The sequence below is a fragment of the Mastomys coucha genome, unplaced genomic scaffold (assembly GCF_008632895.1).
Source record: "Mastomys coucha isolate ucsf_1 unplaced genomic scaffold, UCSF_Mcou_1 pScaffold12, whole genome shotgun sequence".
NCBI lineage: Eukaryota > Metazoa > Chordata > Mammalia > Rodentia > Muridae > Mastomys > Mastomys coucha.
In genome coordinates this window covers 36,922,376-36,947,241 of record NW_022196894.1, presented here as the reverse complement: position 1 = coordinate 36,947,241, position 24,866 = coordinate 36,922,376, and the positions used below count along the sequence as shown (strand labels likewise).

At 41.0% G+C, this 24,866-nt stretch overlaps 1 protein-coding gene across 3 annotated transcripts in view; it reads right to left on the bottom strand.

Annotated features, from left to right (window-relative positions):
• The window catches only part of Igsf11 (immunoglobulin superfamily member 11), a 147,276-nt gene that overhangs the window by 4,454 nt on the left and 117,956 nt on the right, over nt 1-24,866 (bottom strand). For all 3 annotated transcript variants that reach the window (XM_031363881.1, XM_031363878.1, XM_031363880.1), the window contains exons 2-6: nt 20,770-20,933; nt 19,095-19,302; nt 16,770-16,925; nt 3,053-3,175; nt 2,169-2,319 (exon numbers count right to left, since the gene is read on the bottom strand). In XM_031363881.1, the coding sequence (XP_031219741.1) occupies nt 2,169-2,319; nt 3,053-3,175; nt 16,770-16,925; nt 19,095-19,302; nt 20,770-20,808 (677 nt within the window). In that variant the 5' untranslated portion in view covers nt 20,809-20,933. The remainder of the gene's footprint in view (nt 1-2,168; nt 2,320-3,052; nt 3,176-16,769; nt 16,926-19,094; nt 19,303-20,769; nt 20,934-24,866) is intronic.

Below are 24,866 nucleotides of genomic sequence, written 5' to 3'. Positions count from 1 at the left end.
TGATCTACCAAGATGAACTCTCAATTCTGAACCTCTATGCTCCAAATGCAAGGGCATCTACATTCACACTGCTTTCATCACCAAAGGAAGTCAGGACTGAAACTCAAACAGGTCAGGAAGCAGGAGCCATGGTCAGGATACAGAGACCATGGAAGGATGTACCTTACTGGCTAGCTTCCCCTGGCTTGCTCAGCTTGCTTTCTTACAGAACTCAAGAATACCAGCCCAGGGATGCTTCCACCCACAAGGGGCCCTCCCCCTTGATCACTAATTGAGAAAATGCCTTACAGCAGGATGTCATGGAGGCATTTCCTCAGCTGAAGCTCCTTTCTCTGTGATAACTCAAGCCTGTGTCAAGATGAGATGACACAAAACCAGCCAGTACAGGGGAGGGCAGGCTTTTTAAATCTATGTCTTTATCATTCTCTGGATTTCTTGTTATTTTGTACCCATTTTTTATTTTTGATTTTCTTAATTTGGATATTCTCTATCTTTTATTAAGGGTTTGTCTTTCTTGTCTAATAAAAACTCAAAGGTCTATCTCTACATTTTATTCTTTGTATGCTTCTCTTTCTATATTAATTTTAGCCCCCAACTTGATAATTTCTTGATGTCTTCTACTTTTTTCCTTTATTCACTTACTTCTTTCTGTTCTAGACTTTAAAGCATGCTGTTAAATTGCCAGTATGAGATCTCTGCAATTTTTTTCATGTAAGCATTTTGTTCTGTGGATTTTCTCTTATCACCACTTTCACATGTGTGTGTGTGTGTGTGTGTGTGTGTGTTCCATAAGATTGTGCATGTTTGGGCTGGACAGATGGCTTAGCAGTTAAAAGCACTGACTGATCTTCTGGAGGTCCTGTGTTCAAACCTCAGCAACTACATGGTGGCTCACAACTATCTGTAATGTGTTTGGATGCCCTCTTCTGGTATGTCTGAAAGACAGCCACAGTGTACTTACACATAAGAAATAAATCAATCTTTTTTAAAAAAGATTGAAAAAAAAACCACCCAGGAAAACAAGCTAAGCATATGGAGAAACTGAAAAAGTCATTTATGGTGTCTAGACTCTGATTCTCTCTCGAGATATATATTTTTTCACAGTGTCGAGACTCAAGTAGGGCTTGAAGAACCATTGTGGTATGCTGATGAGGGGGCTAATGGATAGAACAGAGAGAGCAGGTGGCCGAGAGGAAGAGCAGAGAAGCAAGGGGGGACAAATCCTAAGAGGCTGAGTATGTCATGCTGAGAAGACTCAAGCCATTAAAGCATTTCAAAAGGATAGGATGTGGCAAAGTCTGAGCCAGCCTGGACCCTCGAATCCCTTGAGCTATTTTTCTTGCCTTAACACACTAGTATTCTTTTATAAACTGGCTGCTATAGCTTTTATGTCTTGGAATGTCCGTTAAAGGATTGAGATTAAGGGTCGGAAACTGTTCTCCACTGAGGGGTATTTTGAAGGTGAAATATAATCAACTATAACATTGGGAGGCAGGAGTCCTGACTGGTGCTTAGGACTAGATAAGGCTATCAGAGTAGGGCACCATTACTGAATCCCAGCTGCTTTGTAAGACGAGAAAGATCACACAGATTCATACATTCCCTGGCTCTCACTATGTGATGCTACACGCTGTCTCAAGATTCTGACAGGAAGCCATCAACAGACAATGACCCCTTAACCTAGCTCCTCTAGAAGCATCAACCAAAAGGATTTTCCCATAAAGTAGGTTGCCTAGTGTATATTATTATAATGCTGAAAATGACGAATATATCCCTTCCTACCAAGTCGTGGTGAGGTGCATACACAGGCAGAGAAACTGGTATGTCTTTGAGGCAATCTTCTTTGCTCCTGCATGTTCCCATCTATTACAACGGCCAACATAAAACATGTGCTTTATGGGCCAACTGCTTGGCTGTGACAGTCACTGTCTACCTAGCGGATGTGGAGGCACAGGCGAGCTCTTCATCCTACTTAGATTCATGAAGGGTCTTTGCAAATAAAAATGAGTCCGACCATGAGGGAAAAGTGATATACCTATCAAGCAAACGGCATTCGGACATTTTCATTACCAGGACAGGAAGAGTTATTAGACCGGCAAAGAAACCTTAACTCTAAAATGATCAGAGGTGCGCCCTGACTCTGCAAGATCAGGAATTGATAGACTAACCTGATTTCATTAGGAATTTCTTCCTCCTCCTCCTCTTTATTTTTGCTTCTCCAGTAAAAGAATGCCCCTGAAATTAGTGCAAGGCAGATGACGATAAGAACAGCACCGGTGCCGACGGCTCCGGCTATTACTCCAACGCTCCGGGGCTGGGCTGGAAAACATATTTAAGGTAGATCTAAATAAAAGACAGATGAATGGCACATGCCATGCAACTCCATTCATACAAGTAAGTCTGTATAAACTGGACTAAACCAACTCAAGTGTCCCATCCACATGACGTTAGACCTTGATTAGCCTCTGAGATTCCCAGGAGGCTTTCAGCAACTGTTGAATGGGTTAACTGTCAACACCCAACCCACAAGGTTCCAGAAGAGCAGCACCTGGAGCTTGGCAGGAGACAGTGCCAACTCAACTTGCCTTAGCACCCCAAGAGAACCTTGGATCTCAGATTCTTTGTGACTATACCCCAGTCACATGACTCCCTTCTACAAGCAGAATCAAAATAACCTAGAACCCCCACCAAAAAAGAGTGTCCTACATTGCTTGTTTATAACCGAATACCCACACAAGGAATTAGTGGGGGAAACACAAGAGCGTTAAGAGGACTCTACCATGAGTGCAGATTTATGTCATGTCCATACCACCATGACACAAAGATTCGTTTGGTTCTGATTATCCTGAGAAGTCACTTTGTCACAATGATTAGCATATCAAGAAGGCTTAAGTAGTAAGATTTTTATAAAATATTTTCAACAACAGTGAAAAGAATTTGTTTACTCTTCACACAACCTCAAGCCAATTATGTAGCACCCTGCATTCTATGACTTAACACAAAAGCTCAGACACCTGCACCTTGACTTGACTTTCTAAGTCTATGTACTTACGTGAGATAACCTGCAGGTCCAGGAGACAGGTGCTGGTCCCGATGGCGTTAGAAGCCACACACTGGTACAGACCGGAAGAGAGGGCACTGATATTCCGGATGGTGACTGTTCCCTGGACCTGGTCTGTCACAAAGACAATAATCAAGTGACAGCTTGGTGGAATGAGGAAGAGAAACAGAGAAATCAGCACAAAGAAAACATTACATACACACACTGGAAAGCTGCTCATTCCCTTCTTTTTTCCTTCTTTTTTGTGTAGAAAAAAAAACTGTTGGCTCACAAATGTTAAAGGAAATCACATGACATATTAAAGACACAGAAATATTATGGATTGTCCTAAATAAGGACAATCTTGAAGCTCAAGCTGCAAACTAACTAATCCCAGCCTCATGCCAGCTAGTAGTCTTCCCTGACTAGGGAAGTTACAGCTTTGTCCTCCAGAGTCTGTGATCAGAAGCACCATCTTGTCCTTCTAGAGAAATTCGGTAACATGAAGATCAGATTAGAACCTACATGGATCACTTTGTACATGGTGGAAAATGAACCAAACCTGTGCTCTAATCCTAAGTATCACAATTCTGGGAGGGGAAAGAGCCTGAAGAGGAGAAGCCTCAGGCTACATCACCATTTCACAGAATTTCCCACCAGGTATGTGGAGCATCCTTGAGCCAAAGTCATCTACTGAAGGCGCCCCAGCCGTGCAGGAATGCTCCTATGTTAGCGGCCCCACAGTGCCCCTTCACCCTCTAGAAGCAGCTCAGGGCAGGGAAGCTTGGCCTTGATATGAAGCAGCAGTGGATCCAGGGTAGAACCAGCCTGAGTAGCCCATGAAGGTTGCTCTCCACATAAGCAGGTTTTGTTATGTGTTTTATTTTCTTTCTTTTCTCTTTCTTCCTTTCTTCCTTTCTTCCTTTCTTTTTCTTTCTTTCTTTCTTTCTTTCTTTCTTTTTTTTGTTGTTGTTTTCCGAGACAGGGTTTCTCTGTATAGCCCTGGCTATCCTGGAACTCATTCTGTAGACCAGACTGGCCTCAAATTCAGAAATCCATCTGCCTCTGCCTCCCAAGTGCTTGGGATTAAAGGTGTGCGCCACCACTGCCCAGCATTCTGATTTATTTTCAAAGCCACCACACTGGCATATTGATGAATACCCTAACTGGTAAAACTTAGGCAACTTAACAGTACCAACACAGTTTAGTCATTTATTCATATGAAGTTTCAGTGACTTATCATGACAACAAAAATATTCCAAGTGCTGGGTAAATTTGTATATGTAGCTCTTTTTTTTTCAATGACCCTTTGAGATATTTTTATTGTTAGCCCACTGAACAAATAAAGACACTGAAATTTTAGATAGCTGGCTAATAAGAACAAGCTGGTTGCTGAAAATGCAACTGTCTGAATGGACTCTAATGTGTAAGCTCTGGGCTTCACTGCCTTCCATTAGCTGGAAAGCGACCACATCTGTCATCAAAACCATCCAAAACAGGGCAAACCCAGAAGGCAGTGGGAAAGACTCCTAGTGGCACACATGAAACATCCCAGAAACAAGGTCCAAGAATGCCTGAGCCTACCCTGGGAACCGCTGCCACCATGGCATGACTTTTACATGGGACTAAGATTTAGCTCTGCTGGTGGTTTGCATCTTTAACTACATCAAAGCCAGAAGCAGGGAGCCTAGATCTATCAGTTCCTTCATTTACTACACAAGTGCTATGGAGACCCTGTCTTCTGTGATGAGTAATCCAGGGAACAGGGTCAGGATGATGAGGACAGACATTAATGAAGCAAGGAGGTCAGGAGTCTCAGCAAGTGGGTTAAATGCCAGCCAGAGCCACAGTATGAGCTGCTAACAGTGCACAAGGGATAGAATCTAATGAGTACTGGGAAATCGAGTAGAAGAGAGGAGAGGAGGAAGCAAGAGTCACAGGTTCCCATATATTAATGCTGTCAGTGTTTTGTCTAAACCTTCAAACACAATACAGTGAATAGGATGTGTTCAAGAATGACAGAATTGACAAACATGTACTTGAAATAATATTAAAATCATAGGCCAGAAAAAGAGAGAGACTTGGTGTTTGCTCTTTTCTATGGGAGTACTTTTGTGTGTGTGTGTCTCTGTGTGTCTGTGTGTCTTTTAGATATTTTCTTTATTTTTTTTTCTTGGTTTTTCAAGACAGGGTTCCTCTGTGTAGCCCTGGCTGTCCTCGAACTCAGAAATCCACCTGCCTCTGCCTCCCAAGTGCTGGGATTAAAGGCGTGCACCACCACCTCCCTCTATGGGAGTACTTAAAAGGTTAAATCCTTATTACATGGTTATCTTACATATTATGGCAAGGTAGTCAGTAACTTTGGATTGAATTATATGTAAGAATATCAATATATTTAATGGTTACTTGGTTTTCATGCATTATTTCCTTTTCCATATGTGTGTATATATTGAGTATATATTTTGTTTGGGTATATGTGCATATGTGTGTGTGTATGTGTATGTGTGTGTGTGAGAGAGAGGGAGGGGGGTCTTTAAATAGGCCTGATTTAATCTTCATAACATGTTTAGGCTTTGTGCCCCCTGCTTTCCAAAACTAAGAAATCTCGGAGTAGCCTTGACATCACATGTACACAAATTACAGTAGTCTATCCAATCAGATCTGTCTGGGTTCAAAGATCATAATCCTCATGGCTACACCTGCTTTCCAGTAAGATACCTACAGCTACCTCACACTACACAGGTGCTGTTGTGCCAGGAGGCATTCATGAACACCAAAATACAACCAAGTAGCCATTTCCAATGTAATCACATTAGGGTCTCCTAATTACAAACTCGAGTTTGGGCTTACTCACCTCCAACCCTCAGGACAATTTGGTGAAGCAGCCCTGAACTCTCATTGGGACAGGGTTTTATAGGAAAAGTGGGGCAAGTAAGAGGAAATCCAGCCTAGACTCTTGTAAGCCAACAGGTGGGTGCTCTGAAGTGAGACCATGAACAATCACAAACAGTCTGAAAGTCCATCTCAAACAGTCAGACTAATCTTTGACTGTTGCTAGGAAGTAGCTACAGAGTAACTCTGGGTTATGAGCCAAGGACAAGCCAAGAGGTCCTTCCTGGCATTTAGGTACAACTTGGGTTCAGCTGTAGGTCAAGTTCGCAGGCCTTTTTTTCTCTTACAATGAAGTCTGGTCCCAAGATGGAGTAGGTTTGGCCTCTCAGCTTCTGTGCACAGCCCAAACCATGTGAAGTAGCGGCACTGCTGGTATAACAAAGCAGCCATCTGCAGAACCCCTCCTTCAACACACCCCAAAGTTTCCAGGCAACAGAAGCCCAACCTCCCAGGCAACCAACCCTACAATCCCCGCACTGTTACTGCTTTTCTTCCGTTTTCCCCTTAAGGCCCCAAATTCTAAAATCTCCGTCAGTTCACATCAAACCAGTAATTTTGTTGACATTTCCAGAGACAACTGGGGGAATTTTAAGCAGCTGCTCCAAGCAGCACTTGGCATGTACAGAGCAGGCAACTGGAAGCAGGGCTGCTTTACAAGAGTTACTTTTAAAAGATGAACCCACTGATCTGTCCCCAGATGCAGACAGCATAAGCATGTACTGTTAAAAACAAACAAACAAACAAACAAACAAAGCCCATGGTTCAGTGGATGAGGCAGTATGCCTGTTACAGCTTACTCAGCAGGTGACAGATGAGACAGGCTTGTTGATAAAAAGGATTAAGAAGAAATGAATCAGGCAACTGAGCTAGGAGCAACCCCTCATCAAACAGCACTCTGTAGCAAAACAAAAACAAAAAACAACCAACCAAACAAAACCCTATACATCACACCCTGAAGCCAGCCAAGCCTCTGTTAGGACAGGAATAATTTACTGAAATCAAAGATGACATTAGTGGTCCCTTTGGTCTGCCTTCTTCCAAACAGGGGTGTGAAGCTGGGAGAACACGCCTTTCATAAACCACAGAAACAAATCTATCTGATTACTCCCAGTTCTATATGTTCTCAGTTCCAGAGCCTGCATTTGGCTGTGTCAAGAGTGCATCTGCTGAGAGCATGTGCTTGGGAGTCAGACAGGCGTGGGCTGAAGTTTGCTCAGCTTCTTACCAGCTATGCGGACCTTAAGGGTGTGTGCTTCAGCTTCTCATCTGTAACTGTGAACCAGGAACTAGAAACACTCTTGAACTGGTGAGAACAGAATGAGACACTGCACATTAATGTGACTACGATGCTTTCTGGTGATGCGTCTACACAGGAATTTCTTGGGGTTATATATCTATGTGGAGGGTTTTTTTCTAATCCTAAGGAAACTTGGGTAAGAAATGTAGGAAAAAAACTCTAGTATCTTAAATTCTCAGTAGATGTCAATATATGGGATTTTGCAAGAGTAATAAAAGTGCTGAATGTCATAAAAGATTTCCATAACTTACACATCTTAAAAATATATATGATCACAGTAACAGTGGATAATTTCTTATATAAGTATGAGACGTTCTATTTAAAGAATAAATGGTAAATACATGGCTTTAATGTTGTTTAAACCAAAGTGTAGTAAAATTACATTCAAAATACAATCTACCTTGAAACAGATACCTGATGATAAACTTAAAACCAAAGGGAAAATTAACACAAAATAAGTGCGAAACTTAAATCTCTTTAAGAACATAAATGTGGGGCTGGAGATATAAGGCTGTTGCAGAGGACCTGAGCTAGGTTCCCACCACCCATGTCAGCAGCTCACGGCTGCCTGTAACTCCAGTTCCAGGGGACCCAACTTCATATTGTGGCTTTGCAGGGCACCTGCACGCAAGTACACTGAACCACAGACATAAGTGCAGACACAAAAGATACAATCTTAATTAAAATTAAAGATACTATAAATATTTAATATTGTAATGACCACCCTTAAAGAGAACATTTGCATGCTAGGTAATGATCTGCATACGACTCAGTTGGTTTGGTCTTTGCTCAGCAGACATAGAAATGAGTGGATTACTTATCATTTTTGTTGGTGTTGGCTGAGTTAAGATGCCGATGATTTTATGTGCACTCATCTTGAATGTTAACCTTCCCCATTCTGTCTCTTCCCCAACATCTGCTTCAGGCCTCCTCCATTAATCAAAGCCTCCTGTTTATGACCTGGCTGCCCACATTCATCCTGATGACTAACACTTCTTCTAAAATGTACATCTTGCTTTCTTTCCTGGCTACACATCACTGAATACTTGAGTGTCAGAGAGAACATCCGGGCTCCTCAAGTGTCATAAAGCGTTTCACATTCTGTCTATGATTTTTAAGTTATAACCTCTAGCGTGTTTTTTTTTTTTTTAAAGAAGTTGTAATGGTGAATACATGGTGCTTGTTTCTTTTTACCAGATTGTTTCTACTAAGAATGGCATGTCATAAACCAAGGGGAAAAAAATAAACCGCCCACTTACTCTATAGCTTAAGTACATGAAAACTTCTCTTCTTCCATGAAAGCCACAATAGGTGAGGTAATAGTTGTGGTTCCTTTATTGAAAATAGATTTTTTTCTAGCTAGTCCCTCAACACCCAGAGGAAGCTCCACTCCCAGGCACTCTGACACACCCAGGATCAGAGATGAGGAGGACCCAACATCTGTCCCAACACCAGGAGTAACTGGGACCAGGGGGAACAGGCACACAGAATTCCGCCAGCCCAGTGGCTCAGGTTCCTTCTGGTCCCTCTGGGCTGCTATCCTGAGCAGACCTTGGGCGCAAGCTCTACAGCCAGTCCCTCAACTCCCAGAGGAAGCTCCACTCCCAGGGGCTCTGATACGCCCAGGATCAGAGATGAGGAGGACCCAACATCTGTCCCAACACCAGGAGTAACTGGGATCAGCAGGATCAGGCACACAGGAACTCCACCAGCCCAGTGGCTCAGGTTCCTTCCTGTCTATCTGGGCTGGTGTCCTGAGCAGACCCTGGGTGCAAGCTCCGCAGCCAGTACCACAATACCCAGAGGAAGCTCCACTCCCAGGTGTTAAAACAAGCCTAGGATTACAGGATCCCAGAATCACAGAGACAGCTTGACTCTGAGGAGTTTTGACACAACCAAGATCACAGGAAGGACAGGCTCCAGTCAGATTAACCAAGGGCAGGTAGCACTAGAGATAACCAGATGGTGGGCGGGGTTGGGGGCAAGCATAAGAGAATGAACAACACAAACCAAGGTCACTTGCCATCATCAGAACCCAATTCTCCCACCATAGCAAGTCCTGGACACACCATTACACCAGAAAAGCAAGATTCAGTTATAAAATCACTTCTCATGGTGATGATACAGGACTTTAAGAAAGACATAAATAGCACCCTCAAAGAAATATAGGAGAACACAGATAAACATCTAGAAGCCCTTCAAGAAGAAACACAAAAATCCCTTAAAGAACTACAGGAAAACACAATCAAACAGGTGAAGGAAATGAGGAAAACCATCCAAAATCTAAAAATGGATATAGAAACAATAAAGAAATCAGAAAGAGAGACAACCCTGGAGATACAAAATCTAGGAAAGAAATCAGGAATCATAGATGCAAACATCACCAACAGAATATAAGATATAGAAGAGAGAATTTCAGGGGCAGAAGACACCATAAAAAACATTGACTCAACAGTCAAAGAAAATGCAAAAAGCAAAAAGCTCCTAACATAAAACATCCAGGAAATCCAGGACACAATGAGAAGACCAAACCTAAGGATAATAGGTATAGAAGAGAGTGAAGACTCCCAATGTAATGGGCCAGTAAATATCTTCAACAAAATTATAGAAGAAAATTTCCCTAACCTAAAGAAAGAGATGCCCATGAACATACAAGAAGCCTACAGAACTCCAAATAGACTGGACCAGAAAAGAAATTCCTTCTGTCACCTAATAATAAAAACACCAAATGCACTAAACAAAGAAAGAATTTTAAAAGCAGTAAGGGAAAAAAGTCAAGTAACATGTAAAGGCAGGTCTATCAGAATTACACCAGACTTCTCACCAGAGATTATGAAAGCTAGAAGATCCTGGGCAGATGTCATACAGACCCTACAAGAACACAAATGCCAGCCCAGGCTACTATACCCAGCAAAATTCTCAATTACCATAGATAGAGAAAACAAGACATTTCATGACAAAACAGAATTTACACAAATCCAGCCCTACAAAGGATAACAAATGGAAAACATCAACATAAGGAGCAAAACTACACCCTAGAAGAAGCAAGAAAGTAATCTTTCAACAAATCCACACAAACCTAATTCCACCTCTTACAACAAAAACAACAGGAAGTGACAATTACTTTTTCTTAATATCTTAATATAAAAATTAATATTACCAACATATCCTAATTGATTGAAATCTAATAATATGAGAAATTAGAAATTTGTTGATTGTCATCCAATGGTCTCCCTAATTTGGTAATTGGAGACATAAGTCCAATATTGTACAATCTATATACACTGTCAGCTTTTTGTACCTGACAGTGTCTGGCTGTGTACAACATAAGGGTCTTGAAATCTTGCTTCTCCTATCTAAGCCTCTCTATTAGTAGTATTGTTTATTTCATGTTTTTACACTATACTATGGTTTTCAGAACAGCTTATATATTTCAAAAGTATTTATATACCCAAAAGAAACATAGATGATTAACTAGGGAGGCTGCTTGTAAGAGAACAACTAAGTGTAAGACTGAATGCTTTGCTAGACGTTTGTAACTCTTGTACCAAGTTCGAAGAAGAGGACTTTATAAGTTACTCTTTCTCTGAGATGAATGCTTTTCCAAATTATCACAGCTAATGGACCAAATTCTTACCCTCACCTAATATCTGTGCCACCCTCTAAGCAGAACCATTGTTCATTGAAACAGTTGGTGAATGACTTTATGGATAGACCATCTTAATATAGACACCATTTCTTAAATGAATATAACTTGTTCTCTGCGTGCTGAGAATAAAGACACTCAAGTCAAATAAAAAAAAGAAAATAGATTTTTTTAAGAACTAATATGGAGAAAGAGGACAACCTTGTCTTGTTCCTGATTTTAGTGAAATTTCTTTAAGTTTCTGTCCATTTAAGTTGATACTGGCTATGAGTTTTCTGTAAACTGCCTTTATTATGTTGAGGTATGTTCCTTGTATCCTTAATGTCTCCAGGATTTTTATCATGGAAGGGTGTTGGATTATGGCAAAGATATTCTCTGGATCTAATGAGATGATCCTGTGGTTTTTGACTTTCAGTTTGACTATATGGTGGATTACAATTATCAATTTATGTGTGTTGAACAATTCCTGTGTCTCTGGGATGAAAACTACTTGATCATGGTAGATGATCTCTGATGTATTCTTGGATTCAGTTTACAAGTATTTTATTGATTATTTTTGCATTTATGTTCACATAGGAAATTAGTTTGTGCTGTCTAACAGTTTCCTCCAAGACAGAACAGATTCCTTCCCAGCATGGAACCTCTTTAAACAGGAAGACAACTTAAAACAGCTTCAGGAAGACCCTGAAACCCACCAGATTCAGAGTCTCTCTTAAAGGGAAGGAATCTGAACCTTAAAGAAGATTCTCAGAGGAGAAAAGCTATAAAGAAGACTCGGAGACCAGACCAGCTGCCTGGAAGAGGTTTTTAGATCAGCTGAGGTAGCTGGAAAGGATACTGTCCAACCTGTTGAGCTGCCTGCAACCTATGCAGGGAGCTCCAGGTTCCTAGGATTGTGAGCAGTCACCCACGCTGGGGTGAGCCTAGGCGATGCCACTGTCTTTTGAGTAATTTCTGCTCTTGTAAATAATCCCTCGTCCATATTCCTGTAAGTAACCCCAGGAAACCAATTGGTGCATCAATTTGACTTCAGTGATATCCTTTGTTGTTCACTCGGATCCCTACTAGGTTAGGTCAGTGTGTATTCTGTCTCCCCAGGAAAAGTTCTGACACACACAAGTCTGTAATTTTCCTTTTTGTAGAGTCTTAATGTGGTTTGGATATCAGGACTAACTTTGGCCTTGTAAAATGAAGTGCACAATGATCTGTTTCTATTTTATGGAATAATATGCGGAGAATTGGCACTAGCTTTTCTTTGAAAGTCTGGTAGAAATTCTGTACTAAAACCATCTGGCCCTGGGCTTCTTGGGTAGGGAGATTTTTAATGACTGCTTCTATTTCACTGAGGGTTACAGGTCTGTTTAAATTATGTGATTATGGTTTAACTTTGGTTGTGGTATGTATTGAGAGAATGACCCATTTTTTAAAAAAGATTTAACAAACTGGTGGACTATGGGTTATGATTTCTGGATTTCCTTGGTATATGTTGCTGGTGACTCTATTCTCATTTCTGATTTTGTCCACTTGGAATTCTCCCTTGTAATACAACAGCATTAGGCTACAGGGATTAAGATTGTCCCATGTTCTAGCTCTGTGATTTCCAGCATAGCTCTGCCCCCATGTTCAATTATAACGAATGAGGTCAGCCAAATTGTTCTTAGAAATGTAAGAAAAGATGTACAATTTAGCTCTGGAAACTGCGAACTACTGGTAAATAAAATTATTTTTTACTTTCCAAAGAAAGGAATATCAGAAAATAATTTTCATTATTTACCCTAATGTTTTTTTTAAAAAAGGTATTTTAAGGTACTCCAGGTTTTAGATTTATGAGGGTTTTTCTCCCTCTTTGAGAGTCAGACCCCAAAAGACACAGTACTCATTGTATCCCATAGAGTTTTCTTGCTGAGTTCAAGTTTTACAGAGCCACTAAGAAGGGCCATCATATTTACCGAAGCTCTTAACTACCAAGAGGCTGAATGGCTTAGAGAATAGGTGTGCCCCCTGAAATCAATCACCCTGTAGATTGTGAGATGCATCCTTCTTGGTGTGTAATGTGCTATTCAAGTGATTTTTCTGGCTGTATATAAGATATATTTATTTAAAGCATCTATGCTAGATGCTACTGCAGAACAGTTGAATCAATATTTGTAAGAGGCCATGGGAATTGACATGCAGTAAAGATTTCTGTGCACAGTAAGATATAGACTGTTCTGTTAGGATATGTACTAGAAATTACAGTGTCTGACAAATGTGTATGTGTGTGTGTGTGTGTGTGTGTGTGTGTGTGTGTGTGTGTATATATATATAATTTCAAAAAGGTCTTTCATTTGATTTAAAAGTCTGCCAGGCATGTTCAGCTTGTGGCATGTGGTCAGAAATAGCTATGAATGTTGCCCAACACAAAAATCATAAAATTACTTTCCATAAAATATTATAAGACTTTTTTCCCTATATGAACTTTGACAACATCATGTCACAAAATCAAAAGGCTGTGCATGCCAGACAGAACAACATAAGTATATGTTTTTAAGAAACCTCCTATGATTCAAAAGTAATTACAAAACTGTCTCCTAAAATATACTGGGCCAAAAATAGTCACAATTTCAAAGCAGTTTTGACATCTAGTAATAGGAGATTAAAAGCTACAATATAATCCCCAAAAGAATTTTGTGAAATAAATTTTTATAATATGGAAAATGTCCATCATATATTCTTTCATTAAAAGAACCACGTTTTGAAATGGTGTTGGCATAAACACATTAACACACAGGTAACAGGTGGGTGGTGGTTAAGCATAGCCTTAGCAGTGTCTACCTTGTGATGGGTATTATAAACATGGTAAATTGCTGTTTTCTGTTTTTACCAGAAAAGACTACACTATTTGCTTCCTTGATCTACATTCTGACTACTACAGATTATTGATCTGCTATGTTTCTATAATATTTAGGCTTTATGATTGTGGATAACAAAGTTTATAATGGTACCCTAAACTGAAAGTGTCAAGCTCAGAAGCAGAGAACTGAATGATGGTTGCCAGGGTACTGGGGAAGTGGGAAGATGTTGATTAAAGGGGACAAAACTTCAGTTATGCTCAGTGGCTGTATTCTACATATTCTAGAGATTTGAGACAGGATACAGTGACGTATCAGCAGCGCTGCTATATACTCAAGACTTGCTAAGAGTAGATCTTAAGTGTTCTTACTGGCTTGCCCACCACAACACTCTTAATGTTACCATTATAACCCTATGAGTTTTAAAGATCTATGTCCCTTCATTCCCAGTGCTGTCTGCATACCTCTTTAATCTGCCATAGTAAACACTCTTTTTTAATTTCATTTATCCTCTTATTGACTGTTTGAAAGTTAGAATCCACTCCTTTATCAAATTGCTTTTAACCACCAAGAGCTGTCCTTGGTGCTGGAGACACAGCAGCAGCAGACAGGCCAGATACCCAACTCTCCAAAGGATGTCCTAGCTGCTGAGGATTCACTACAGTCCATCAGCCGATGTACAGTGTGTTACAGGGTGTAGTGTACGGAAAAAAATAGGGCAGGACAGAGGTAAGAACTCCGCACTACGTGCCAAGCCCCTGAGTGTCCTTCATAACCTTTCTTCTCCTCTACAAGTTTGACTTTTGTTCCTCAGTGGTCTTAAAATTATTAAGGATACTCAGGTGAGGTGGAAGTGGCTCAATCCTTAATGACATCACTTGGGAGACTAACTTAGTCACTGTACATTGGCTGATGGACTGTAGTGAATCCTCAGCAGCTAGGACATCCTTTGGAGAGTTGGGTATCTGGCCTGTCTGCTGCTGCTGTGTCTCCAGCACCAAGGACAGCTCTTGGTGGTTAAAAGCAATTTGATAAAGGAGTGGATTCTAACTTTCAAACAGTCAATAAGAGGATAAATGAAATTAAAAAAGAGTGTTTACTATGGCAGATTAAAGAGGTATGCAGACAGCACTGGGAATGAAGGGACATAGATCTTTAAAACCCATAGGGTTATAATGGTAACATTAAGAGTGTTGTGGTGGGCAAGCCAGTAAGAACACTTTTAAGATCTACTCTTAGCAAGTCTTGAGTATATAGCAGTGCTGCTGAGATACATAGTGACACCCTGTGCTCAAACTCTTCCACTCTCTCCCCGTCAGTGCAAAATAAAATTTAAAAAGTAAAAATAAAAAAATAAAAAGGCAAAAATCTTAACTTAGTGGGGCTATTCTAGAAAGTGATAAGAAGGGTCTGTTATTCGCCAACTTTTTGCTTACATCTTAGGCTTGAAGGAGCTCCCTCTAGCTGCTGTTGTAGCCTTTCTCCAAGTGTATGAGCCATCATTAGCCATCACTGTACCGTAAGACAATGCTTCCCCACTGCCTTCTTATCCTTATAGCAGGGAGTCAGAGATTACCATTCCATCCTATGGATTATGTGTTTAAGTTTTGCTAGAGGGAGCTCCTTCAAGCCTTACATATAAGACACTACTAATTCCAATACATTGTTCTTTTATTGGCCAGACTCATAGGATGCCTTCTCCTTGTACCAAATATTATTTCCTCGGAAAATGCATCAAGGAGTTCAAATTTTAAAATGTTATAATGTAACCAGCAATGCAAATTGTCTAGAAAAAGTTATTTAAGTTGTTTTGGGAATATGTGCTAAGATTCACTTTGGTAATATAAACATCAAGAGGTGAAACTGAAGAAACACCATGACATATTTAATTAGAACAAATGAGGTTATGTGAAATAATTCTGATAATTTATCCAAAGACGGAATTACAAAAGACCATCATTTTCAACACTGGCTTTGAAGTTCACCCTGAAATATCAAAGAATCCTCAAATTGCAAATATAGAATTATCAAAAACAGGGAAATACAGGAAACCCTCGCTGTATGTATCTTTCAGCTCACATACATAAGACTGACGGTTGTTCACCTGTTAACTTCACTCTTTATCCAGTGCTTCCCCAAAATGAAATGGATAAAACCCACAGAACTTCACTAGCATTTCAGAGGTTCCAGAAGATACTGTCAACCCCTCATCTTACAGAAAGGTTAACACGGGTCTGGAGAGGTAAACTACCACACGTAGTTGCTGGCAAAGATGGACTTCAAATAGTTTTCAGCAGTTCAACATGAACTATTTAAAGCATGCCACTCGCAGTAGTGAGATTGACAAGTCAGTCCACAAGAAAGCTATTTATCCCACAGTGTAGCTGAAGCATTTAGCAATGAACAAGCAGCAGGGGACTATGGTCCTACAGCGGTCACTTCAAATGTGACCTAAACGCTATTAAGCTGAAAGCAAGGTTTCAAAGATAATGAATTGGGGGTTATGTGAGTTAAAAGGCAGTTTTATCTTCTGTATTTGATGGGAGTTTACTTGTAGGTTTTTTAGAGGTTTGTGGCCCTGGTTCTTAACTACATCTAATGTCACCCATCAACCCAGGGCTTTCCTTTCCTGTGGCAGGCGCAGAACATCAGCATTAAAACTGAAGCACAGCTAAGGTCATCCTGGACCTTCCCATGGGTCCCTTTCCTGTTCTTCTTCATCTTCTTCAACTAAGTAGACTTGAGGCTGAAACAGGAGAATTAATCCTCTTATGTCTATGTAGATCTCTCTTACACTAAAATGGGCAGAAAGTGGGTTCTCGCAGAGGTGTCAGGGACTAGCATGAACTCAAAGAAGTTCCCAGCAGACTACTTTAAAGCTCCACTTAGGAAATACAATTTTCATGCCACTAGATACAGTTTTTAAAGTAATATATGGAAGAGAAAGAAAATGTCACATTCACCTTAAAGTTGGAAGCATTCTATCCTCCGCAGTTACAAACCATTAAAGTTCATTACTTTCCTCAAGTACTAATCAAACAGGTTCCATGGCACTATACATACCCTGAGTGGCTGTTGGAGGTAGCTTGAGCGTATTATCTAACTTCTCCCAAAGGTAAGTGGGCCGAGGGATGCCTTCTTCCGAACTACACAGAAGGATGACGTCACTGCCGATGTCCTGGGATCCTTGGATTTGGCAGTGTGGAGCAGAAGGGGGGACTGTCATGGGAAGAATGGGTAACACAAGTTCATGTTTACTGCGAGCCAATGAGACAGGAATGCTCACCACTGGGGAACAGCAGGCAACGACTGTAGATCACCTGGGAGACTGCCTCCTGGCAGAAGCCAGAGAACAATAGAGCCCAATGCCCAGGATGGGGATGGACACCCACGCCTACAAGTGCCATAAGCAGGGAGCAAGTCTACAGAACGAGCCATGGCTTTTGGTTACATGTTAAGGTATCTTAGGGCCTTGGTTTGAATGTTCCCTCTGTAGAAGGATTCCTCAGAGTCTTCGGGTTAACACACCACCTTTAAAGACATTGCTATAAAGACACAATCAACCCCATATCACCAGCAGACATCAAGCCCACCAACCATTCTCTAACAAAACCCTCTTTATTGAGGTGTTCTAGTATTTTACAAAGACCAGACGGGCCCACTATATAGAGAATTCAGCTTTACAGGGCAGCAATTTTGCATGTGGCTCAAGTTAGAGAAAGCTAACAATAAGGTAGGGGATATTTCAAATTCTTAAACATTTTATACTTAGTAAAGACTGACAAGGACATCTACAATGAAAATAGGAAAGCCACCAAAGCAAGGCCAAAATGGGTAAGCACATCAGGAGTGGATGCATAAACAGAACCCAGGGCAGGGAGCTAGCTCCACACCGCCCCGCAGAGGCAGACATCACTGGAGTTTAAGTGCATGTGATGATGTTCTTAATCCTAAAGCCTTCTCAATAAATAAGTTCACTCCTTCAGAAACACACAAATCCAGTGGTGCAAACTGAGTTAGAGGTAACTGGGTAGTAAGCAGGTGGGAGAGGAGAGTTGAGCAACCAGAGGGTGCAGGGGTCAGGGAAGGTAGCTCACTAGCAGAAAACTGGTCTAGCATGCTTCAGGCCCAAAGATACAAAAGAAGGGGTAGGGGTACGAGTATCTGATTAAAGATCTGTTTATTGTGATGGGGGAAGCCAGCCTCCTGGACTGCTTCCATTCGACAAGATCACTATGCTACTGGGAAGCAAAGCCCAAAACAATTATTCTGAGGTGACACTAACTATAAAATAAAAGGTTTTTTGCCCCCCCCCATCAACACACACTTTTTTAAAGCTTAGATTATGGGAAGCCAACTGCTCAACTATCAGATATAAACATTAGAACAGCATTTATTTCTATTAATATTCCATATTGTACTCAGAGTACATAGAACTCTATACAGCTTTAATGCCATGGATTCTATTTTCAGAAGGTAAGCCTCTAACCTGTTCCTCAGCTCTCTGAACTGTGTGAAGTCTAGGAGAAGAACAGGGCACCAAGAACTAAAGCACTGTCTCCCCTAAAGAGGAGAACCATTAGAAACTCCCAACCCCAGTATCCTCAGATAACTCAACGGAAACAGATAGAAGGGGGTAAGGGAGACAGGGGCTAAGACAGGACTCTGGAGGTAGATGTTGGGACCTGAGCAGGACAGCAAGGGCGTTCTCTGAGTACTTCCTCTTTTGTCCAAATGCACTCAATCCACTCCTACCACAAGCATCTATTTGGCAGCCACTTCTACAAGGAATCCAATGGAGAGACACGAGACACCAAACAGCTGTGGTGGACATGATTTAGTGGCTGCAGAGTCTACCCACATTTAAACTTTGCTCGTTTGTGGTCTTCAAGGACAAGGCCCCAAATAGATATGATCTCATTTGAAGGTGATAATCTGTTTTACCATAGAAACAAGGATGCCCTCAAGAGTAAACAGGAGGAAAGTTAAAATTACGTCAGAGCCACAGGTGCGAGCTGAGAACTATGGCGACCCCACTTCCTGTCACAGATGTAGCCTTTATCCTTGGACATGCAGATAGCTCACAACCAACCATTCACAGCTGAGCTTTCCAGCAACTGAAGCATCTGCCCTACAGTCCCCAAAATGATTTTTAGTCATTTAATCCACTGTCAGAAAACAGCGTCAAAGAGTAAATTTAAGAGTGTTTGGAGATGTAAGAATGGGAAGAACATGTAGGAAGCATAGAGAAGTTGAGGAGCACTGGGCATGAGAAAGCAAGCAGGGAAGGAACTCATACCCAGGGAGGGAAGCACAGAATGAAGTGAACCACATTAGAGTAGATTTGTTAAGTGGAGCGCAAGGTAGTGGGACTTGCCTGCTACTCACCTAACACTGTGAGGCCAGTGACCCCAATGTTTCTGCCCCCTCTGTCCGGAAGGTTATTCACCAAGCACTGGTAGGTGCCCGTATCTGACAGCTGTGTGTTATTGATGAAGATAGAGACATTGGTGGCAGGCATGGTGCCTGTAAATCCTACCCTCCCATGGAACCGGAGGGCACCATCAAACATTTGTCCACCCTGATAAAGAATGACCTGTGAAAGGAAACAATATATCAGTAAACCATGGTAGCCTTTCCTTGGCACACAACCTAGTAAACAGAACCAAATATATCCATAACAAAGGATAGAAATTTTAATTTCCCCATTGTCGACAACTTCTTGTGACCTCCCATCTGTAAGCAGTCTAGGACTCAAAATTCTCACACACAAAGTTAGAATATCTTCTTTTCCTTTCTTAGCTTATCAGAAAACATCTTTAATGTTACCAGACCATCAACATATAAATATTTCTGCTGGTAAAAATGTTAATTGTGAAATGAAATTCAAAAGGCATTGCTCTTCTCTACTGATTAGGCCATGGAATGACAGATCACTCACCGGCTGAATAGGGGGAGTTTTGCAGGCCCACTACCACTGTGTTTGCCAATTGTTATTTATCAGACTTAACTATTCTTGGGAGAAGATTCAGCATATAACACAGCAGAAAGCCCTCCCTGTGGGCTAAAAATAAGGGTGTCCTGTGCATGTGTGGCAAACCTCAGTTGGTTCTTTAAAAAAAACAAAACAAAAAAACATTTTTAACCCCATCTCTGAAGCTTAAAATGGTGAGATTCAACAGAAGATCTCAAAAGTTTAATCCACTGCAAACGTTCCATGGTTTGGAGACATGCACTGTATCCATGTATGCAATTTTCAAATAATAGATTAAAAAATTAATAGATTTTAAGGAAGTTTGTATTGGATTTTGTACCAGAAATTTTACTTCACTAAATACATTAAATATTAGAATAGATTCAGAAGAGCTTTGAAAAAAATGAATCTCATCTTTGTAAATAAAACTGTGTGCTTGCTACACTTCATTAATTTTATAGTAGGCATCTGAGACTATTAATTTATTTTCTATAACTGATGAAGACTTCTGGGGGCAGCTTCCATTTTCACGTGTGTCCTTCTGGGGTGGTGCACTCTCAGTTGTATGGGAGTCTGAGTTGGCTAGAGTGCCCACGGTAGTGATTTGAATATGCTTGGCCCATGAGAAGAAACACTATTAGGAGGTGTGGTCTTATTAGAGGAAGTGAGTCACTGTCTGGGTAGGTTTTGAGGTCCTGTGCTCAAGCTTCGCCAGTGTGGAAGATACCTGCCTTCTGGCTTTTTAGAGCAAAATTGTAAGCCACCTAAGTTAATGCCAATCTCTTCCTGAAAGCATAGACCTCAGTTTGTCAATCTTAGAACTTGCCTCTCAGCAGTGTTTTCTTTTTAACACTTGAAGGTCCTACACAAAGCTCTGCAAAGAATCTCTTTAGCATCTGCTAGTGAGAGGGATGATGGAGATATCCTTATAAAAGGAGGGCAGCCTTATCAGAATATTTAATAATAATGCAGTGGGGGAGGGCACACTGACCCTGTCACCTTACACTAAAAATCAAACACATCCACATGATGCTTCCCTCCCTGTCCCTTCTGCAGGGATCCATAGTTTTAGAGGCAGAACAGAAGTACCTGTTCGGGCTGGTTTGCATTGGAGAGGGGAATGACCATCCAAATGACATTGAGGTTCAGGAGGGCAGCACTGGTGGAGAAGGCGCAGGGCAGGACTGCTGTCTGGCCCCGGGCCACCTGGACGCTGCCTGGGCTCTCAGAGACTTCCAGGGATACTGCGACACCTGGAGAGGAAGGAACAATTTGGTCTCATGCCTGTCCTGTCCTAGCAGCTCTTTGAGCATCACAGCATCACATTAAAGCCGACCTGCATCTCTAAACACATGTCAGGATAGTCTAACCAGAGAACTACTCATGAGTCACAGAACCAAAGGAAGAAAAGTGGCTAGTCCCTTCACATCTTGGAAAGTAAATTTAAAATGTTATGGACCATATGTTTTCTTTTATTAGGCAATAACCCAGTATTTGGACAAATTCAATATTCTATGTCGGAATTTGAGCAGAAGTTGATAAAAGACATGATATGAACTGAATTTTTAAAGCATCATTACAGTAGCACACCACAAAACCTAGTGCTTATCTGGGAATCTGACAACACATATAAAACATGAATGAAAGATGTAATGAGATCAAATAAATGGGAAGATATACTGTGTTCATGAGCTGGTAGATTCAATGTTAATAAAAAGTCAATTAATTCTCCCCAAATTGATAAAATTCAGAACACGCACAATCAAAATATCACCAGGCTTTTTAAGTAGATGGAAAGAAATTAATTTTAACACACATGAAAAGAAAAGAATTTATAACATAATTTTTAAAATGTCATTGATGACTAGAGAGATGGCTCAGCAGTTAAAAGCAGTGGTTGCTCTTACAGAAGACCCAGTAATGATTCCCAGCTCCCACATGGTGTCTCATGACCTCTTCTAACTCCAGTTCCAAGAGGTCCAAAACTCTCTTCTGGTCTCCACAGGCACTGAACACATGCTGCAAATACATACATGCTCAAAACCACATATAAAACATCAATGAAAGAAGAAATCAGATGAAATAAATGGGAAGATATACAGTGTTCATACATGTAGGCAACACACTCATCTGCATAAAATAAAAACAATTTTTTTCAAATGATGTTCAACCTATCTTGTTTCAAACGTTTTATAGAGCTGTAACAACCAAGGCAGTTTAGAGTTAGTATGAGAAGTGTCTTACAAACAAATAGCAAAGGATTAGGGGCACCTGGCAGTCATGGCCAGACACTTCTCAACAAGGTGCAAACAAAAGGAAAGAACAACAGGTTTCCTTCCCCACCCCCACCAAATGGTGCTGGAATAATATAGCAAGGATATATAAATCCAAGGGTCTAAGAATTTGAACCCATACTTCTACAAATAAGCACAGAAGAAAATGTCAAGTTACTTTGGTCTAATTAGAAAGTTCTTAGAAGTATCACTAATGCTGTGAATCATAAAGGAGAATAAAATAGTAAAGATAGCTCATTAAATTTAAAAATCTTGGGGTTGGCCAGAGGACTCAGAGGTCAAAAGCACACATACTGCTTCTTTTGAAGACCTGGATTGGGTTCTCAGTACACATATGTGTAGAAGTTGGTCATGATGGCCTCTAACTCCAGTGCCAGGCATCCAACACCCTCTTCTGTTTTTTTCTGGCACCTGTGCACATGTGCACATAGACACACACACACACACACACACACACACACACACACACGTGCGCGCACACACACGTACATACGCATGCACACAGAGTTTATAATAATTAAATCTAAAAATATTTTTAAAATCTTTTTGCTACAAACAATTTAAGAAAATATAAAGTTTAAAATATAGCACGAGAGAAATATAAGTCATGTATTTTATAAAGGGCTTATATGAAAAATATATAAGGACCTTTGACAATTCAATTTAAAATATAATCAAATTTTAAATGGATATAAATATCTGTGGTGGTTTCCATAAGAATATCCTATGAGGATAGGTTCATATATTTGAATTCTTAGTCACCAAGGAGTGGTATTATTTGGGAAGGACCAGGAGGTGTGGCCTTGTTTGAGTATGCGTGGTCTTGCAGGAGAAAGCGTGTCTCTGGGGGTGGGCTTTGAGGTTTTAAAAGCCCATGCCAGGCCCAGTCTCCCCTGTCCTCCCCTCCTCTCTGCTTTCAGATCAGCTGCTGTTTTGGCACCAAGCATGCACCATACTCCTGGCTATGATGATAATCGACTGGCTGCCTGAAACTGTAAGCATGCCCCCAACTAAATGCTTTCTTTCATTAGAGTTCTACAGTCATCTTACCTCTCAATAGCATTAGAATACTGGCTATGACAATATCTAAACCGCCACACCAGTGCACATCTGCTGGAATGGCTACCATGAAAACCATAGCAAGTGCTACGGTTTCATAAGTGCTCATTAGAACTTAGAGAAAAGGGAGGCTCACATATTGCTAGTAAGAATATAGAAATGGAACAGGCACCTTGGAAAATAGTTATACATTATAGTTATAACTATTATATGCATAACATAAACATATAACTTAATGCCATATCTTAGAACTCTAACCCAAGAAAATGGAAATATCTTATTATACGAATACATGTCCATAAATATTGAGAGCACTATTTTTCATCTTATGCCACCAAACATAAATAAAAGAGGTGTCCAAAATCTAAAGACTATATAGAGGAGGAGTGGTTCTGTGTACAGCAGAATGCAGTTCAGAAAGACAGGGATCAAACTGTCAATACATATTACAACCAGAAAACGAAAACTAAAATATTGCCCAGCATATCATCCCATATGTAAGAAACGTACAGAAATGGCAACACTAAAGAGACCTGAAGCAGCCTGCAGGCTGCATGGGCCCGAAGGGGATGAGCCAGGGACACTGTAGGCAAGTTCAAGAGGGTTTCTTGGAATTCAAAAATGGTTGTCATGGTTGTACAGCTCTAGATACATTTAGTAGAGATCAACACATGATGGGAGTGAATTCATAGGATGGAAATTATGCTATAATAATGCTGTAAAATTTAAAACACAAAAGCAGGGACTCATCAGAACTGACTTTCCAGAAGTCAAAACAAAGGTTCTTTTTTCTACCAAGAAAGCTAGCCCTACCCCCTTGCACCGTGGAACAGTGAAAACAAAAGCAGAAGAAGCAGGTCACAGAGACCCTCAAGACATTCTTCCAAATCATGAAGAGTACATTAAGTTCATGGTAGCATCCTGTTTTATTTGACAATGATGTTATCTTAACTCCCCTTCCCCCAAAAAAGCAACACAATGAGACCTTGTTATCATTCCAATTGGTTTTGTTTGTTTGTTTTGTTTTGTTTTGTTTTAGCATGGGTAACACCTTCCCTCCACAGAACTACATGTTCTTCACATAGTCTGCCTATGTTCTCGGGGGTTATATTTTCATAAAGCCACCTGTGACAGAATGTAAAGCACCGGGTAGGAGCATGGGAAGTCCTTAAGTTAGACAATCACAGGGAAAGCTCTTTAGAATCCCAGCAGGTAGACAGGAGAAAAGATGGGTTTGGGACAAGCTGAAGGTGAAGAGTATTCAGTCACCTCAGAGGACGGACAGGCTGAGAGAAGCATGCACGTTACAATGACCTGACTCATAAATGCCATCAGACTGACAGGGTCAAGAGCTGAGTGTGGGCAGCGTGGAGCACAGCTCTCCAGGCGGGAGGAGTTCAGGTTTGAGGCCAGCTTGAACTGCAGTGATACTCTGCCTGGACAGAAAAGAAGGGAGAGGGGACAGGAGGGGTGGAGAGAGGAGCAGAGAGTGATAACAAAGTCCTGTAATCCCAGAGACAGCCTGGGCAACACCCTTCCTCACACAACAAAAAAGCAGTAGCCACAGAAGCTCCTCGACTGCATTCTTCAGACTGTCCCGTGCAGGCAAGAAAGCACACACCCTGCTACCAGTGCAAGGCGAGGTTCATCACCCAGCCTCAGATATGCTAACTGCAAGCTCAACTCACTTAATTTGAACACAAATTCGAAAAATAAAAATCAGTGAAAAGTTAGAAAGGGAGGAAACTGCCCAAATAGGGAGTGCAGAAGGGAGAGGTAGGGCAGAGATGGGGGAGGGTGGGGTAAGGGTGGGGTGGGCATGGGGCAGGGGTG